The sequence below is a fragment of the Halichondria panicea genome, chromosome 2, assembly GCF_963675165.1.
Source record: "Halichondria panicea chromosome 2, odHalPani1.1, whole genome shotgun sequence".
Taxonomy (NCBI): Eukaryota; Metazoa; Porifera; class Demospongiae; order Suberitida; family Halichondriidae; genus Halichondria; species Halichondria panicea.
The window spans coordinates 7,779,891-7,797,900 of record NC_087378.1 but is presented as its reverse complement, the minus strand read 5'-3'; the positions used below and the strand labels follow the sequence as shown (position 1 = coordinate 7,797,900).

Below are 18,010 nucleotides of genomic sequence, written 5' to 3'. Positions count from 1 at the left end.
GATGCAAAAAAATAATCCTTATAAGCTAAACACAATCAACCTACCTTTGGGGCAATTTACTATCTGTTTGATGATCCTCCGTGGATTACTTTTTGATAGCTCTGGTGGAGGTTCATCATCACCAAGGGTACCAATATTGACAGCTGACTTCTTTCCTGAGGACCTCATGCTGCGCTTCTTTCCAACTTATCTATAACTCTGTACTGAGCATTGTTTACAACGGCCATTCAATGTCACAAGACCACCCGTTCATGAATAAACTTATATATGTCAACATCAGGAAAATTACAAGATGACATAATGAAAACAGTTTCATGATAGAGTTTATTTTCCCTTCTTGGACTTGAGTTTTCTCTGATAGAACTCGAGCTCCTTGCCTTCTAGAATGTACCCATCACACCGGCCACTCTGCCCTGGTCGAGATGACACACACGCTGCAAACAGTGGACACACACATAATCTATGATAATGGATAGTTGGTTGGATACTACTACACTATACTAAACTGTATTTCTAACGTACGTAACATGTTGTCACAGCTAGAAAAGGACAACAGTTTTAAAGAACCATTCAACAAAAGCTCACCCCCTTTCTCTAAATTGTGGTAAAAAGCCAACACAGATACATACTAAAGACAGTGTTTACACTCAAGGGAGGCAACGTACACTACTCACCTAGAAGTCTTCCAGTGAGGAACTGCTCCTCTACGTGTGGGTCAATCTTGGAGGTGGATTTCCTGGCAGCAAGCTTCTTCTGAACGTGGTTGGACTTCTTAACAGATAACACATAATCTTCAATCGATTCCTACAAAACAATTTTTACTGTAACACATAAAATAATGGTCTAATATCAATCAGACATTTTAAATTAATGACTAGTGCACGACAATTTTCTTACCTCTGTCTTCTTTGACTTCTTGCGGCCTAGAGGAATCCAATAATGTGCCTCAAATCTACGCAACAGAAGTCAGGGTATACAATCAATCACTGAACCAAGAGTTCAAAAAGCAAATATTAGTTGGTTTGCTCAGTTCAATAGATTCTCGTATAAAGGAGCTTACCATTGTTTGAAGCGAGTGCAGTCGATCAACACTATACAGTTCTTGACTAGAGTCTTGCTCGTTGTTGCTGGCATTGTAGACGACACGACATTTTCTCGATATAGCTGAGCAAGTAAAAGCAGAAGATCAACTCAATGTGGTAGACTATACATACATACTAAGTACCTTCAGAGCCCCTGGAGTAGTTGCCATTGTACAAACGCATTGCTCGATGCTTCGAATTTCCATCATGCTAATTGGTTTTTTAACACTATTTTTGGAGATTGCTGCACTAGTTTCAACACTTTTAGGTGGAGTCTTCACGCTTTTATCTTTAGTTTCGTTTAGCTCGATTGTCTCCTCATATACATCCAGTCTTTAGCAAGCAATGGTAGAGCTATAGCTTTCAGATTTCTGGAGAGACCTTCCACAATCTAGATCTCTTCTCCACAAAAAAGCATTACTTTATACCCAGGATCTATCAATGGAAACAGAGAGTCTCATACTGTATGCACAACTTATATCTTACTTGTTGGTCCTGGATTGGGCTTGACATCTCCACACTGAAGCAGCAAACAGAATGCCAGAACCAGCAGAGACATTGAGAGGAGACATTCGACTCTACGCCTCACTTTGGCCCCCACAGAATTAGCTGGTTTATTAGCTCAGAATTAAACCACTTCCTCATTTAATATTTAATGAGATTCATTGCATGCCATACACAAAATTATTAATTATAATCATGTTAGCTACATGTACATGTAGCTAACGTAAAAATCCTAGCATAAAGTTCTTGTGTTGAGCCGTATTTTAAACAGCTGTCTCTACCATAAAAGTTCCTCTATAAAGTTTCTTTTAGTTTATCGCGGTATTATTCGTTTCGTACAAATGCTTCAATACTTTCTGCCACATCATTACGAGCCACTGATGGTTTCTTAAGGGCTTTACACACACCAGACCAAGTGAGACTGCGGTTTGTCTCTGAGCAACTCTTAAGCATATCATTGAAGCAGTCATCGCAGTTACTTCGGTGGGTTTTCTGGATACTTTTCAGTGTGTTTGGGTCTACTTCCAGAGCAATTCCCAAGTTGTACCATTCGCTCCTAGCAGGCCACAATAGATCATGAGCTATTTCATAATTTGAAAATATCCATTGATTCATCTGAGAGTGAAAAGGTTAATAATGGATGAGACTCAGAGACAATGACATACAACAGTAACATAGCGAAGGAGATGTAATGGTCGCAGAATAAGACTGACTTAGTAACTTACAGGACTATGACCATCACGTTTTGCTACGACTTCCTCCCCAGTAGGACTGAGCTTATTTTCAGTTCCAGTAGCAGCAGTCAGCTTTTGCTTCTTTGGTCTGGAAGGTCCATCAGCAGTTGACTCTGAGACATCAGATATCGTACTAGACATTTGGTGCTTTCTTGATCCATGGCAATCTGAGTAGAAAGACTCATACTAAGTTAGGTGCTTTATAAGGTCATAAGGTCATTAAGGGAAGAGAATTAAGGCACACTAATTGTATTAGCAAATTAACTAAAAAAAGCCACAGCAGTGTGAGAAAAACAGTTTGTCTCTCAAAAACATTTGCACCGGCAACTCTTCTACAATTTAGTTAATACCTGTTGTGATGAAGTGGTGTACAGTGAAACTGGCTGTCTCCCCTTTTGTTGTTTGTTTGCTTACACAGCACTTGTAATAATCGCCTGATTCAGTTGCTTGGATACACAGCTCGTTAGTGGTAGTGAAGAGCTGCTTTAGTGATCCCTTTCCAGACCACGAGAATGAGAAACCATCTGGGTCATCAAGTGGAAATACTTTTAGTACAACTTCTCTGTTGCCGTTAGTTTTCTACAGAAATAGAAATAGACAGTAATTACCAAACTTTGAACAATGAACGTACCTTTGTTATCCAGGGATGATAATACTGTTGATTGACAAGACTGAAGTTTTTCTTTGCTTTCAAGCACCGGAAGAAGGGCGAATCTCTCTTTGGGACTACAATCACACAGCTGTTGTCGAGTACTCGGAATTTTGTATCTTGGTGCTGACCACAAGGGCAAATAAAACCAATGGTGGGACAAACGAAATGGTTCAGATCTTTCAGCACAGCCATTATTGTTGTGTAGACATAAGTACAAAGATCGTGCAGATCGATCGGTGCATCCTGATCCTGTAATCCTGATCTTGTAACGCGTATCTCATAGCAACTAGCATGGGAGACCAATGTAACGATGTGATTATAATCGTCAACATGAAAGGAAACAATGTTTCGTTTAACATGTGAATCCACAAGTTCCCATTCGGCTCCAAAAATATCCTCATCTCCATCCGAAACTAACTTAGCAATCATTGCACAGAAAAGGCCAATAGGTACAGAATCTGCAACGTCTTTACTTGAACCATACTTGAAGAACAAGAGCAGTGAAACTGGAGTATCATTATTTGGAACGGGTGCAGTCAACAATTCCTCTTGAGTAGCACAATCTAGAATAGCAGGCATGAAATATCGAACTACCGAAGTTTCACTGCGTATAGACACCTCCTTTGCTTTGATAGGCGAAATCAGATGTACATGTTCCAGAAATATGATAAGTTTTTCTAAAGGAATAACTTTTGAGTCATCACCAGAAGAGGGTAGGGATTTTTCAATTGCTTTAAGTAAAAACTGTCCTTTTTGTATCCAATTGTCATGATGTTTTCCCGCAAAACATTCTTCACATCTGTGAAGCTTCAGTAGAGGCTCGATTATCAACGTACTAATACTGTTGAAGATGACTTGTGGGCTACAAATGACATTTTCCTTAAACCATCCACCAATCTCTGGTCGATAAATAATAGTTCCTAACTGGTTGAAATACCAAAGAGTAAAATCTACAGTATCCTCATCCATATTCAACTCGTTGCCAATCTTCATACAATCTTCCAGCTTCACAATCTGGTACTCTTTTCTAAGAATGATACTGAACAATAGCTGAACAGGTCGAATGGGAACTTTCATGGATCCCTTATTGTCTCGAAGACAGCTGCGAATATGAGCTCTAATTGGTTCAAGATCCTTATCACTCCCTTCATAGTTGTCAACTTCAAAGAATATTTTATTTTCACGTGCATTTGCTGGGACTACGAAATCACTAAAATATGATTTTGAAGTAGTTTCCTTCACCGATTTGTGCAGCTCTTCTAATCTTTGTCTTGTTTTTGTTGCCACTTGCTCAGAAACTGTGGTTTGTTGCTGTACCACCTCAGAACAGCTTACTTGCTGTTGCATGGTGTCTTTGATCTCTTTTTCCATTTGACGCTCAAGCTCATCTTTAAAAGTACCAATGAGTGTGATAGTTGGTTTAACACTTGTAAATTGTTTGTACTTGTCGTTTATGGGCAATATTTCAGATGTGTGGTAGCTAATTCCAGACAATATTTGGGCAATAGTCTCTCGAATCGAATAGTTTGCTTCGTATGGTGTTATTCTATCCTCATCACGCTGATAGCATATTTGGTATCGTTCATCAAATTCTTTGTCTAAAGGGAAAAAAACAAAAAATATTCCAGGACCACCACATATGAAGGGAAGCATCTCCAAAAATCCAGGCTGTCCACCGATATCAATAATATTGAGCAGAATCTTGTGTCTTAAAATAAAGTCTGCATAGTTTCCAGAAGCAACAACTCCTCTGATCTCTGCCAACACACTGGTAAGATTTGATTTAGTTTCGTCTTTTTCAGTTGGTTCTGTTGTTTTGTTAGATTCACCAACTGGACTGGAATCGAGCAGAGTTGATGATCCTTCATATTCCTGACTGGTATTTGAATCAAGAGGACCTTCAGAGTGAATTGCCTGAGTGGAGTCAGAGTCAGTGGGAGCAGGTTCCTTCATTTCTGTATTTCCCAGCAAGTATTTGAAAATTGCTTTCATTTCATCATCCAGGCTTTTAGAAATTTCTACATCAAAATGTTCTTCGTCTTGAAGTATGCAAAGTGTTTGTATGCATTCTGCTAAATGAGTGCTATAATTTTGTCTGTCCTCCAGAGGTAAAGATGATATGTTGACAAGGGATTTAGTTAAACGCTTTCGAAAAGTAGTTTTGCCAACACCCGGGAGACCAATGAGGTACAGTTTCAAATATTGCATATCAATTTGTTCTGTGTCTTCCATAAGCTCGTTGAATCTTTGAAGATATTTGTCTGCATTAGAAAACAGTATTGAAACTCAGCTGATTTTCAAAATTACTATTGAAATGTGATTACCTTGTTCTGAGTCTTCATCACCACTGTCGTTGGAATGGCTTTCATCAACATTGGTGTTTGCAATATCCTGCATGCAATTAGTACAACATTACATCATTACATCATACAGATATACATAAATTATTGTGCTCGTACATGTAGGAAATGCAAGACCCCACAGGGTTTCATACAGGTGGGGGGGGGGCCTGGGATTTCCCATCCCCAGCCAAAATTCCCCCCCCTAGAAATCTGAAAATTAATGATGTCATAATAAAAATATATGATTTTTCTTAAAAATGTCTACAATCTCGAACTAGACTATGGTTTGAAGCACAAAAAACCCAAATTGCACATCAGATAACTATTCCTCAAAAATCTTTCCGGGGGAGGACCCTTAAAACCTGCCCCACTCCCTCCCACTCAGGTAAAATTAATATTGGAACAAACGCATACAGCTTGTACTCGCTCGTCACGGACCATGGGACTTTCAAGAACCTTCACTACATCGGGGTGGTTGTCTCTGGTAGCCAAAGATAGAGCAGTCATCCCATGCTGCAATTCATAAGTCTGAGATGATACACAAGTCATTCTGAATTATTATAGTCTCCTTACATTGCTTTTATGATTAGCCTTTGCACCATACTTTAGTAAGATATTCACCACATCCACATGACCTTCCTGACTGGCTTGCATGATTGGAGTGTACCCATACTGTGTGGTAGACAATAAAATAGCTATAGGGATGGGATAGTGGTGTTTGATATAGCGGGTAATTTTCGGAGAGGGGGACAATTAAAATATTTAAGGTTGAATCTCGAATATTTTACCCACAAATGAAGCGACCTTCCTACCTTTCCTGCAGTGCAAGCAGCAACCACGAAAATAATAATTATTCACAAAATGGCTAAATATTACTTGGCCTCCACGAATATTTTGCCCCCTAGAAATAACCTCTATACGGTAGTCATATTGGGGACCTATGTAGCTGCCACAAAGATCAATTTCCGCTAAACTGAACTTTAACATCAGTTACACTTCGTTGTATACCATAATAGCGCAAAATTTTCGAGGCACATATATTTCGTGGAAGCCTTTTTTGTTGCACAATGTTCGTGGAATGACTGTTTACCAGAAGCCACGCCTTTAATCTTTTGCACGTTATAGCAGATAATTCTAATTAATGAACAATCTTCGTGGACTTAATTTTCGTGTAGGATTGCTAACCATGAAATCAGCGAAAATTTCGCCCTATACGGTACTATCAGTATGAATGTATCTATAGGAAAAATAAAAGCGCCGCAGGTGCTGATGCCTCGGTGGATGTTTGTATCAGGCTAATCACAGGGAAACAAAAGTGGGAAATGATCAATCATGATTGTCAAAGTACAAAGTCAAAAATTAATGCCTGCTGCGTCAGTACAGTAGAGCATTGCAGCTCTCTTCTCACTGCTAGCGTTCTAGTGCAGAGCTAACTACTAAGTAGAGTAGCAACACTCCAAAAACAAGTTTTACTACGCACTCTTCTGAAAAAACTGCAATGGCATTCCAAGTAAGCAAAACTAGGCATAACTGGAGAATGAAGAATTAAAATCCAAGAACACATGACTATGGAAGCCTATATAACTCTTTACACTTCATTGATCATTGAGCAGCTGTAGCAGTCTACATACGCACACACACACACACACACACATACAAACACACTACCGTATACCTCACTTGCGCGTGCGCACCGAGGTATAATAAAAAGAGTTGTTCATACCTCATTAGGGAAATCCACAAATGCTCCCTTCTCCAGTAGAAATCTAGCCACCTCTGCATGACCCTCTAGAGCAGCCCACATCAGAGGAGTCCATTTTTTCTGTTAGACAGTTACTACCATAACACACAATGCAGGTAATGTCTCACTCACATTTTGGGGCAGGTTAATCTCTGCTCCCAGTGCCACTATTCCCTGCACTATCTCCAGGTCTCCTGCTCTACTGGCCATCACCAACGGAGACCACCCTACCTGTACACACACAATGTTACATGTACACTGCCATTATAGTAAGAGGATTACCGTGTCCTGAATACGAACTTGAGGCTTGTATTGCAGGAGCAGTTTAGCAATACCAAAGTGTTTGTTCTCAAGAGCCCACATCAATGGACTCCACTGGCCATGGAACTACAGTACAAGAGCCATTATACAAATGAAAGCACCGCGGGTGCTGATGCATCGGTGGAGGTGTCAAAGCTACATAACATAAAGCTACTACTAGCTATTATAGCACACACACACACAAACACACTACCGTATACCTCGCAAGTATAGCCATGCACCATATTACATACCCAATGATTATCCCTGATATTGACGTCACAGTTTTCTTGCTCCAGGTAGCCTCTCACCACTTCAATGTCAGCTGTCTCACTGCGACATTCTGCCAGCAACTTCTCCGAGATAGTCAACATCGTGTTGTATTCTGGGGAGGACTCTGGTTCTGGAAGCTGAGCTGGAGGGACTGTATGGAATGGAAAAATGTTAGCCATTAACATGTAATGTGATGTGTTAGGAGGATATTTATATGCCCCTCGGTACACAATGGGAGAGGGAGGAGAGACTACAACACATGGTTTTTTCCATAAGCATCACTCTCACTTTTCAGTCCTTCCTCAGAATTTCCATCGTTACGAAGGATTGGACTTTTTTGTTTTGTACGAATCATTGCTTCAATACTTTCTGCCACATCATTATGATCCACTGATGGTGTCCTAACGGCTTCACACAAACCAGACCAAGTGAGACTGGTGTTAGTATCAAGGATGATCTCAAGCATCTTCATGAGGCACTTATCAGGTTTAAATACATTGTTTTCCTTAATGCCAGCCAGTGTGCTTGAGCTTAGTCCGAGAGCAATTCCTAAGCTGAACCAGATGGTCCTAGCAGGAAGCAATAGCTCATAAACTTGTTTCAAATCACTCTGATGTATCTTTTTATTCATCTGAAGGGAGGGACAGTAGCAGATGAAATGGTTTGGCCTGAGGACATTGACTTGTTAGTTACTACATTATTACCTTGCCTTGTAACGTCCACATTTGGTCTCATACAGTTAGGTGCCCCATTTAGTATAAGGGCATTTTCCAAAACCATGCATATACCTATTATTATGTGTCTGATACAGACTATGTATTATTATAGCATAGTATGATGCAGCTAAGGACAATGGTGACCAAAAGAATAAGCACTGTACATGGCACACTTACAGCATTAAGATGTTGACGTCTAGCTACAACTTCCTCCTCAGAAGGAACAGGTTCACTTTCAGTTGTTGCTTCACCTTTCTCTAATATAAATAAATTCTGGTATAATATTAAGAAAGAGTAGTGATCACACCTTTGATTTCAAGCATTTCCAATAGATCCGTGTACACTCCATGCTCTCGAAGTATCTCTAAGAAATCATCGTACCTCCCTGGATGAAGCTTAACAGCCTCTAAAACAGTTGTAAAGAGTCTTCTAGCTTTGTCCACTTTAGGTATCAATGTCTCCATCATAATAGTGTCAGATATAAGTCCCCTAGCCGACAGTGAGGTAGCCAGTCCCCTGGGATCTCTAGAAAGGCCCTCAACAATCTTCTCAGCGCAAGAAACCATTCTCTCATATCCAATGTCTGCAAACAATGTATTATTAGTCGACTAGTGACAAGCTGTGACTCACTTCCAGGTCCTGGATTAGACTCCACATCTCCGCACTGAAGCAGCAAATGGTGTGAAAACACCACCAGAGAAAAACTCAGAGCAGGAGTCAAAATAGATGTTATAAGAGAGACATCAAACTTGTCTCTTTCTCTTTTACGCTCGTTTTCTATAACAGGAAAGATACAAATCATTAACACAACAAGAGCGGCCTCGCTAAACACGTAACAATCAACTGACCTTTGACTGTGCAATTTACTATCTGTTTGATGATCCTCCGTGGATTCCAGCGAGTCAAGCAAGCTCTGATGAACAAGTAAGACACCAGAAACACCACGGATACAATAGCTACGACCAGGGCACTTCCCCTCCACCCCAGATTACACGGAAACAATCCAGTCCAGCTCAAATCCACCACTGGCACCGGACATATCACAAAGTTAGATGCATCTGGGTTCGAAACACAGAATTAATAGTAACCCTTTGCATCAATTCGTAACTTACATGCAGAGGTTGAAAAGGACCCACTGGTTCCAATAGGACAGAGGATGTAGCCAATGGTTACTAGTATCTGGTACACTCGATACATGAGAGGGTTTATCAGTACTGACACTACACAAGCTTGTAGCTGCCAGCTTGGCCTGGGAAATATCTTTGATAGCTCTGGTAGAGGTTCATCATCACCAAGAGTACCAATAGTGACAGCTGACTTGTTTCCAGAGGACATCATATGCATACTTTCTTTAGACATTTAATTAATATGTAACTAGATCTAGTTTGCAACGCCCATTCAAGTAAATACTGTGTCACAAGACAAGATTATAATTATGAATAAACTTATAAAGATAAAAACATCACACAAGAAGAACAATAATCTACTTTAATTAAATTATTGGCACATTAAATTACTGCAGCTATTAAAATGCTATTGAGATCTACATATGAAAAGGACGCTAACTATACAGTCAGTAATTATAGAGTTAGTAACTCGTCACAGAACAATTTAAACTATACATAGAGTTTGTCATCAGGGTCTACACGAATGAAGTCCCTCTTATCTCGATAACAGGTATAGCCACTTTTGCTAGTTTGTGAGTAATTTCTTCAGATGATTTCACTCCTTTCCCTCCAATGACATCAGCGATGTTGGTCTCTTCATATCGATATTTATTGCTAGATGGATTGTCCATTCTATTAGCAAATCCCCTCAGTAAGAGCTCAATAATCTTTGCTTCTTTTTCAATGTCCTGCATAACAAGATGAAAGTGAAGCTACGTATAACAAAATAGGATACTTTGGGGGATTTCTTGGCCTCTGATTTCTGTTCAGTGCTTGCTTGAGGCGTCTGCTGAAATAGAAAAAATAAAAAGGTAAGCAAACAAGGAAAATAAACAAATCATAGTTTTAATTGCAAGGGACCATGCACTCATACAGTGTAGTGAGATGTACACAACCACTCATACAGTCAAGGGCGCATAAAAAGAGAGGGAATGCAACTGACTATCAACCCTACGTGCGAATGCCACAGACCGGATATACTATGTACTGTATAAAATTTTATTAATATAAGATATTATTACTGTACTTTTCCACCGGCCAAGTACAGTAATATCTTCTATTAATCTTCAGTTACTCGCAAGTTGTTGCATGCCCTCGCCCTTGATACAGTGTAGTGAGGGTGCTCAAAGAGCACAGAGTCACCCACACCACATAACAACAACACACAAACCTCAGTGGTGGAGAGTGAAGGCTTCACTGCCTCAGGGTCAGGCATACTTATTTAGGATCACTTGAACAATTTTATTATTCTTAAAAACTCGGCTGCTCCAACTCGGCTGCGTAGCCTTTTTTCGAAAATCCATTGCAATGCTTGGAAGAAATATGGTCCAAATGATATGGATACACCCAGCAATGATACTGTCCATGCAGAACTACTCCAATCTTGGGTAAACCAACATCTAATAATCTTGACCACAACTTTTCAATGTCGTTTAATGACTTAATCTATCTCCAATTTCATAGATAACTGGCCACGATACTCCGAGCTGCTTCTTCTGTGTTTGTTACTTGATCGACCTCTAGCCTCTTTTTTATAAGAAAGTAAATCTCTTCTTCCTGATAAATACTCTTGAAGTTTAGTAGCAACAGCATATGATTTAATCCTCTGTTCAAACTCTTTTTTCTCTTTTGTTAAGGCATCATTTCCATACGTATCAATCACCAAGAAAAGGTGCTCACAATTCAAATAGTTCCAATAGTTCTTGTTTACCAAGTAAGTAATAATACTCTCAATATCTCCAAGCACAGGCATATTTGTATAATAAATTTTCAATGTACTTTTATATCCTTCAACATCACTGGTAGATAATCCCTTCTTAACATTTGTGATGAACACAGAGAAATGGTGCCTCGGTGCCTCATACCAACTAAGTTAGCACTGCGAAGAGCATTCAATGCTGAAAATGAAAGCCAACAACATACACATTATGTTGCCAATAACAAGTGTCCTTACCTCCTTCATTAACAGGCTTCATACTTCCCCCGGTTAGCGAGGAAGACGGTGAAGAAGCAGAACTCCATGACATAGACATTGGGCTGGTGGGTGGAGAGCTAAAGTCTGATGTTGCAAGAGAATCACTTCTAACAATAGCACCACCATTTTCGCTTTCTTGGGTAATAACTTCTCTACGTTTGGCATCTTCCTCTACTGGAAAGATGAGTACCACAATGAGATGACGTATACCACACTAACTATGCTAGCAATGACCCACCTACCGTGAAGAGTGTATTTGAGGCCAAGTTTTAGAACAGTGTCACATTCTTTCTTCTCTTTGAGTGTATCAACAAATTCGTTGTATTTTTCAGGATATTGCTCCACTTTTTCTAACACTTCGGTGTGCAGTCTGCTTGCTTTTTTAGTTTTCGTTTCATTCAGCTCATTTGTCTCTCTGAGCATAATAGGAGATACCAATCGCTTACTAACAAAAGAGACAGTAAATCCTGTTGGATCTGTAGATAGGGACCTGACAATTTCTTGTCCACAGTCAACCATTGCTTCATAACCTGGATCTACCATGCATATGCAAACAGAGACAACTAAATCTTAATTACTTAGAGCAAGCATAGTTCTTACTTGTTGGTCTTGGATTGGGCTTGATATCTCCACACTGAAGCAGCAAACAGAATGCCAGAACCAGCAGAGAGACATTGAGAGGAGACATTCAATAATCTTCTCTACGCCCAGCACACAGCAGCTGTGGCCCACACAGAACTAGCTGGTAACTAGCTCAGAATTAAACCACTTCCTCATTTAATATTTAATGAGTTCATTGCATGCCATACACAATTAGCTACATCATGTCAGCTAGCTAACGTAAAAATCCTAGCATAAAGTTCTTGTGTTGAGCCGTATTATAATAGCTGTCTCTACCATAAAGGTTTCTAACTTTTTCAGTTTATCGCTAAGAAGGCTTGGTATTATTCGTTTCGTACAAATGCTTCAATACTTTCTGCCACATCATTACGAGCCACTGTTGATCTCCTAAGGGCTTTACACACACCAGACCAAGTGATACTGCGGTTCGTATCTGAGCAGCTCTTAAGCATATCATTGAAGCAGTCATCGCAGTTACTTCGGTGGGTTTTCTGGATGCTTTTCAGTGTGTTTTTGTCTACTTCCAGAGCAATTCCAAAGTTGTACCATTCGCTCCTAGCAGGCCACAATAGCTCATGAGCTATCTCATAATTTGAAAATATCCATTGATTCGTCTGAGAGTGAAAAGGAAATTAATGGATGAGATTCAGAGACCAACTATAATGGCATGCAACAGCAACACAGGGAAGGAGTGTAATGGTCGCAGAATAAGACTGACTTGGTAACTTACAGGACTATGACCATCACGTTTTGCTACGACTTCCTCCCCAGTAGGACTGAGCTTATTTTCAGTTCCAGTAGCAGCAGTCAGCTTTTGCTTCTTTGCTTTGGAAGGTCCATCAGCAGTTGACTCTGAGACATCAGATATCGTACTAGACATTTGGTGCTTTCTTGATTTATGGCAATCTGAGTAGAAAGACTCATACTAAGTTAGGTGCTTTATAAGGTCATTAAGTTAAGGGAGGAGAAGGCACACTAATTGCATAAGTTCAATCTAAAGAAGCCACAGCAATGTGAGAAAACATTTTGTCTTCCTGAAACATTTGCACCAGCATTTCTTATACAATTTAGTTAACGGTACAATTTATACCTGTTCTTATGAAGTGGTGTACAGTGAAACTGGCTGTCTCCCCTTTTGTTGTTTGTTTGCTTACACAGCACTTGTAATAATCGCCTGATTCAGCTGCTTGGATACGCAGCTCGTTGGTGGTAGTGGAGAGCTGCTTTAATGATCCCTTTCCAGACCACGAGAATGAGAAACCATCTGGCTCATCAAATGGAAATGCTCTTAGTACAACTTCTCTGTTGCCGTTAGTTTCCTACAGAAATAGAAATAGACAGTAATTACCAAACTCTGAACAATGAACGTACCTTTGTTATCCAGGGATGATAATACTGCTGATCAACAAGACTGACGGTGTCCTCCGTTTTCAAGCACCGGAAGAAGGCCATTTCTTTCTTTTTCTTTGGGACTACAATCACACAGCTGTTGTCGAGTACTCGGAATCTTGTAACTTGGTGCTGACCACAAGGGCAAATGAAACCAATGGTGGGACAAACGAAATGGTTCAGATCTTTCAGCACAGCCATTATTGTTGTGTAGACATACGTACAAAGGTCGTGCAGATCGATCGGTGCATTAACTGATCTTGTAACGCGTATCTCATAGCAACCAGCATGGGAGACCAATGTAACGATGTGATCACAAACACCAACATGAAAGGAAACAATGTTTCGTTTAACAAGTGAATCGAAAAGCTTCCATTCGGCTCCAAAAGTACTCTCATATCCATCTGAAACTAACTTAGCAATCATTGCACAGAAAAGGCCAATAGGTACAGAATCTGCAAACTCTTTACTTGAACCATACTTGAAGAACAAGAGCAGTGAAACTGGAGTATCATTATTTGGAACGGGTGTAGTCAATAATTCATCTTGAGTAGCACAATCTAGAATAGCAGGCATGAAATAATATTAAACTATTGAAGTTTTACCACGAATAGATACCTCCTTTGCTTCGATGGATGAAATCAGATGTACATGTTCCAGAAATATGCAGTGAAAACTGCAACATGCAGTGTGGTGGATCCATCCTGTAAAGGGTACAAGAAATTACGTTATGAGTAGGTAATTTTCTCTGATCCTCACATCTCTCTGTATGTCCACTTGAGCTCCTCTCTTTATAGAAGTGTGTCCACCGCATCACTGTGCATGTTCTTAGCAGCCGCCATCAGAGCACACCAGGTTGTCTGAAAGTAATTGTGTATAGTTAGCTACAGCTAGTATTAGGTGGTCTTACTTCAGTCTGATGGTTGACTTTAGCGTTGTGGTCAGCAGGATATTGATCACGTCCACATGACCTTCCTGACTGGCTTGCATGACTGGAGTCCACCCATTCTGTGTGACAGACAATAAGATAGCTATAGGGGAGACAGTGGTGTTTGACTATTCATACCTCATCAGGCTCCCTTCTCCAGTAGAAATGTAGCCATCTTTGCATGACCCTCTTAAGCAGCCCACATCAGAGGAGTCCATTTTAACTGTTGCACACACATCAATTAGTTATCAACACAAAATTGTCTCACTCACATTTTGTGGGCAGGTCAATCTCTGCTCCCAGTGCCACTATTCCCTGCACTATTTCCAGGTCTCCTGCTCTACTGGCCATCACCAATGGAGACCACCCTCTCTGTACACACATACACAATACCACCTAGCTACGTTATTTTGTTTTCTACACACCTTGTCCTGAATATGAACTTGAGGGTGGTACTTCAGGAGTAGCCTCCCTATCTCAAAGTGTTTGTTCTTGCAAGCCCACATCAATGGACTCCACTTGAACTAAAGTCAAGGGCCATTATAGTATAGAGGCAAACACCATAATATTATTACATACGTCATCATTTTCCCTGATATTGACGTCACAGTCTTCTCTCTCCAGGTAGCCTCTCACCACTTCAATGTCAGCTTTTTTACTGCGACATTCTGCCAGTAACTTATCCGAGATTGTCTGTCAATATACATATGAGATGCAAAAAAGTTCTTAATTAAATACATCTTACCTTCTTTTTAAAAAGGCGTTTTTCTTTGAATTTTCTAGCCCATGTAGACAGCTAAAGGAAATTTAAAGACAAGTTGATGGAATTAATACACAATAATCAGGACACTCACAATGCCAGTACTCTTTTCTTTAGCGGGTGGTTCACTTTTCACAGGCTCATCACTGATGTCTTTTTCTACAGAATCCTTTTTTTTGCTCTTCACTTCATCAGCTACATCATTCACTGTAGACTCCTCCTCCTCAAGAGATTGTTCGACTATTACAGTTTCATCATCCTGTGTTTCACCCGGCTCGTCCTCTGATCCACTCAGCTCAGCTGGCTCTTCTTCAATAGATTCCGATGTTGGCAGCTTATTTGTAATTGAAGGAGTTAAATCTTCAGCTTAATAAATGCAATCATCATTTAGGGTTACTTGAACAATTCTATTCTTCTTAAAAAACTCAGCTGCTCCAGGCTGCGTAGCCTTCTTTCGAAAATTTAGAGCAATGATTGGAAGAAGTATGGTCCAAAAGATATGAATAGATCCATCAATGATACTGTCCAGAATTACCCCAATCTTAGGCAAACCCAAGTATGATAATCTCGACCACAGGTTCTCAATGTATTTTAGTGTTTTTCCGCTTATGTTCATGTTTAATTTCACTCCTAATTTGTCACGATATTCTTTACTGCTTCTTCGACGTTTAGTAGCTGGTCGTCCTTTATTTTCTAGATTTTAAGAAAGTAGATGTCTTTTTTCTGATAAATATTCTCGAAGTTCAGTTGCAACCGAAAATGATTCTTTCCTATTTAGAAATCCTTAATTCTTTCTCTTTTTTCATGACACCATTGCCATATGTATCAATTAGATATAAAAGATGCTCATAATTATTAAAGCAGTCCCAGTATTGCTTATCGATCAAATACTTAAAAATACCCCAAATATCTTTATGGGGCATTTCTCCATAATGGAATTTCAAAGCATTTCTTATTTCTCAATATTGTGAGTACTAGTATCTTCTGTAAAACGTTTTGCAATCCTAGCAGTGAAGTCAGAGAAATATTGCTCCATACTGACCAAGTTACTCTTGCGAAGAGCATTCAATACTGAAAATGAGAGTTAACAACATGTATACAATGTTTAATATCAAAAATATCCTTACCTTTTTCCTCACTAGACCTCATAGATATAGTTCCAGTTAGTGAAGAGGATAGTGAAGAAGCGAGGGACATTGGACTAGTGGGTGGGGAGCTAAAGACTGATGTAGCGAGAGAATCACTTCTAACAATAGCACCACCATTTTCACTTTCATGGGGAATAACTTCTCTCCGTCTGGCATCTTCCTCTACTGGAAAGATGAGTACCACAATGAGATTACCACACTAACTGTGCTGGAATTAATGGCCGACCTACCGTGAAGAGCGTATTTTTGGCCAAGTTTTTGAACGATATCATTACAATGTTTTCGGTCTTCAAGTCTACCAACAAAGGTCTTATATTCTTCAAGACATCGCTGCACTATTTTCAATACTTCAGTGTACGGTCTTCCTGCCTTTTCAGTGTTAGTTTCATTCAGCTCATTTGTCTGCTCAAGTACGTGAGGAGATATCAATCGCTTGCTAAACAAAGAGATAGCAAATCCTTTTGGATCTGTAGATAGGGAGCTCACAAGTTCTTCTGCACAGTCAACCATTGCTTCATATCCTGCATCTATCATACAAACAGACAACATGCAATAAGCACATAGATATCTATATGCCTATGCCTATGCCTATGCCTATGCCTATGCCTAGTGCCTATGGTTAGAGCAAGCAAAGTTCTTACTTGTACTTGTTGGTCCTGGATTGGGCTTGACATCTCCACACTGAAGCAGCAAACAGAATGCCAGAACCAGCAGAGAGACATTGAGAGGAGACATTGAGAGTTATTATTTTTACATCTATGACTCTAGCTAGCTGGCCAATTAAACCACTTCCTCATTTAATATTTTAATGAAATTCATCACATGCATACACAAAAATTAGTGACAATTAAATATGCTGTAATGTGCCCAAGTTTTTGCATAAAGTTCCTGTTTTAGCCATAATTCTTTTTCTTCTATCTACCTTTCCTCTATACTTAAAACACTATCATCGCTATTCGTCTCGTACGAAATATTGCTCAATCTTCTCTGCCACATCATTACGAGCCACTGTTGATGTCCTGAGGGCTTTACACACATCAGTCCAAGTGAGACTGGTGTTCGTCTCTGAGCAGCTCTTAAGCATATCATTAAAGCAGTCCTCGCAGTTATTTGGGTTGGATTTCTTGATACTTGCCAGTTTGTTCCTGTCTACTTTGAGAGCAGTTCCCAAGTTGTACCATTTGCTCGTAGCAGGCCACAATAATTCCTGAACTGTTTCATAAGAAGTTGAAAATATCCATTGATTCATCTGAGAGTGAAAAGGTAATTAATGCATGAGACTCAGAGACCAACTATAATGGTATACAACAGCAACACAGGGAAGGAGTGTAATGGTCGCAGAATAAGACTGACTTGGCAACTTACAGGACTATGATCGTCACGTTTTGCTACGACTTCCTCTCCAGTTGGACTGAGCATTTTTTCAGTTCCAGTAGCAGCAGTCAGCTTTTGTTTCTTTGGTCTGGAAGGTCCATCAGCAGTTGACTCTGAGACATCAGATATCGTACTAGACATTTGGTGCTTTCTTGATCCATGGCAATCTGAGTAGAAAGCATACTAAGTTAGGTGCTTCATAAGGTCATAAGGTCATTAAGGGAAGAGAAGGCACACTAATTACATTAGCAAATTAACTAAAAAAGCCACAGCAGTGTGAGAAAAACAGTTTGTCTCTCAAAAAC

The 18,010-nt window shown here is 39.8% G+C and overlaps 5 protein-coding genes across 17 annotated transcripts in view; all 5 read right to left on the bottom strand.

The window, feature by feature from the left end:
* Positions 1-18,010, bottom strand: part of LOC135332128 (ankyrin repeat and KH domain-containing protein 1-like) — a 49,784-nt gene that overhangs the window by 23,124 nt on the left and 8,650 nt on the right. For all 5 annotated transcript variants that reach the window (XM_064527460.1, XM_064527462.1, XM_064527459.1 and 2 more), the window contains 2 exons: positions 9,193-9,402; positions 8,975-9,121 (listed from right to left, as the gene is read on the bottom strand). In XM_064527460.1, coding sequence (XP_064383530.1) covers positions 8,975-9,121; positions 9,193-9,402 — 357 coding nt within the window. The remainder of the gene's footprint in view (positions 1-8,974; positions 9,122-9,192; positions 9,403-18,010) is intronic.
* Positions 244-8,696, bottom strand: LOC135332131 (uncharacterized). Its single transcript, XM_064527467.1, has 19 exons — positions 8,652-8,696; positions 8,522-8,601; positions 7,917-8,296; positions 7,610-7,779; positions 7,338-7,442; positions 7,188-7,286; positions 7,038-7,136; positions 5,888-5,986; positions 5,729-5,827; positions 5,297-5,363; positions 2,952-5,233; positions 2,671-2,899; positions 2,312-2,487; positions 1,569-2,201; positions 1,226-1,517; positions 1,061-1,164; positions 898-952; positions 675-804; positions 244-434 (listed from the first exon to the last, which is right to left on the bottom strand). The coding sequence occupies exons 2-14, from the start codon at positions 8,524-8,526 to the stop codon at positions 1,911-1,913; spliced, it is 4,101 nt and encodes a 1,366-aa protein (XP_064383537.1). The 5' UTR covers positions 8,527-8,601; positions 8,652-8,696; the 3' UTR covers positions 244-434; positions 675-804; positions 898-952; positions 1,061-1,164; positions 1,226-1,517; positions 1,569-1,910.
* On the bottom strand, positions 9,767-12,234 carry LOC135332148 (uncharacterized). 4 transcript variants are annotated; one of them, XM_064527495.1, is made up of 6 exons: positions 12,086-12,234; positions 11,728-12,021; positions 11,465-11,659; positions 10,682-11,408; positions 10,247-10,300; positions 9,767-10,199 (listed from the first exon to the last, which is right to left on the bottom strand). In XM_064527495.1, the coding sequence occupies exons 4-6, from the start codon at positions 10,724-10,726 to the stop codon at positions 9,987-9,989; spliced, it is 312 nt and encodes a 103-aa protein (XP_064383565.1). In that variant the 5' UTR covers positions 10,727-11,408; positions 11,465-11,659; positions 11,728-12,021; positions 12,086-12,234; the 3' UTR covers positions 9,767-9,986. The 4 variants fall into 4 exon arrangements, 2 of the variants coding, with proteins under 2 accessions (XP_064383565.1, XP_064383566.1); XM_064527496.1 differs by having other exon boundaries at positions 10,247-10,297; XR_010393117.1 differs by having other exon boundaries at positions 9,767-10,300.
* On the bottom strand, positions 15,003-17,125 carry LOC135332149 (uncharacterized). 2 transcript variants are annotated; one of them, XM_064527497.1, is made up of 6 exons: positions 16,973-17,125; positions 16,562-16,858; positions 16,311-16,496; positions 15,278-16,254; positions 15,169-15,219; positions 15,003-15,116 (listed from the first exon to the last, which is right to left on the bottom strand). In XM_064527497.1, exons 1-4 carry the CDS (start codon positions 17,064-17,066, stop codon positions 16,136-16,138), a joined length of 696 nt encoding a protein of 231 aa, XP_064383567.1. In that variant the 5' UTR covers positions 17,067-17,125; the 3' UTR covers positions 15,003-15,116; positions 15,169-15,219; positions 15,278-16,135. The 2 variants fall into 2 exon arrangements, with proteins under 2 accessions (XP_064383567.1, XP_064383568.1); XM_064527498.1 differs by having other exon boundaries at positions 16,311-16,493.
* Positions 17,121-18,010, bottom strand: part of LOC135332127 (uncharacterized) — a 45,432-nt gene continuing 44,542 nt past the window's right edge. For all 5 annotated transcript variants that reach the window (XM_064527452.1, XM_064527454.1, XM_064527455.1 and 2 more), the window contains 2 exons: positions 17,685-17,872; positions 17,121-17,580 (listed from right to left, as the gene is read on the bottom strand). In XM_064527452.1, the coding sequence (XP_064383522.1) occupies positions 17,284-17,580; positions 17,685-17,872 (485 nt within the window). In that variant the 3' untranslated portion in view covers positions 17,121-17,283. The remainder of the gene's footprint in view (positions 17,581-17,684; positions 17,873-18,010) is intronic.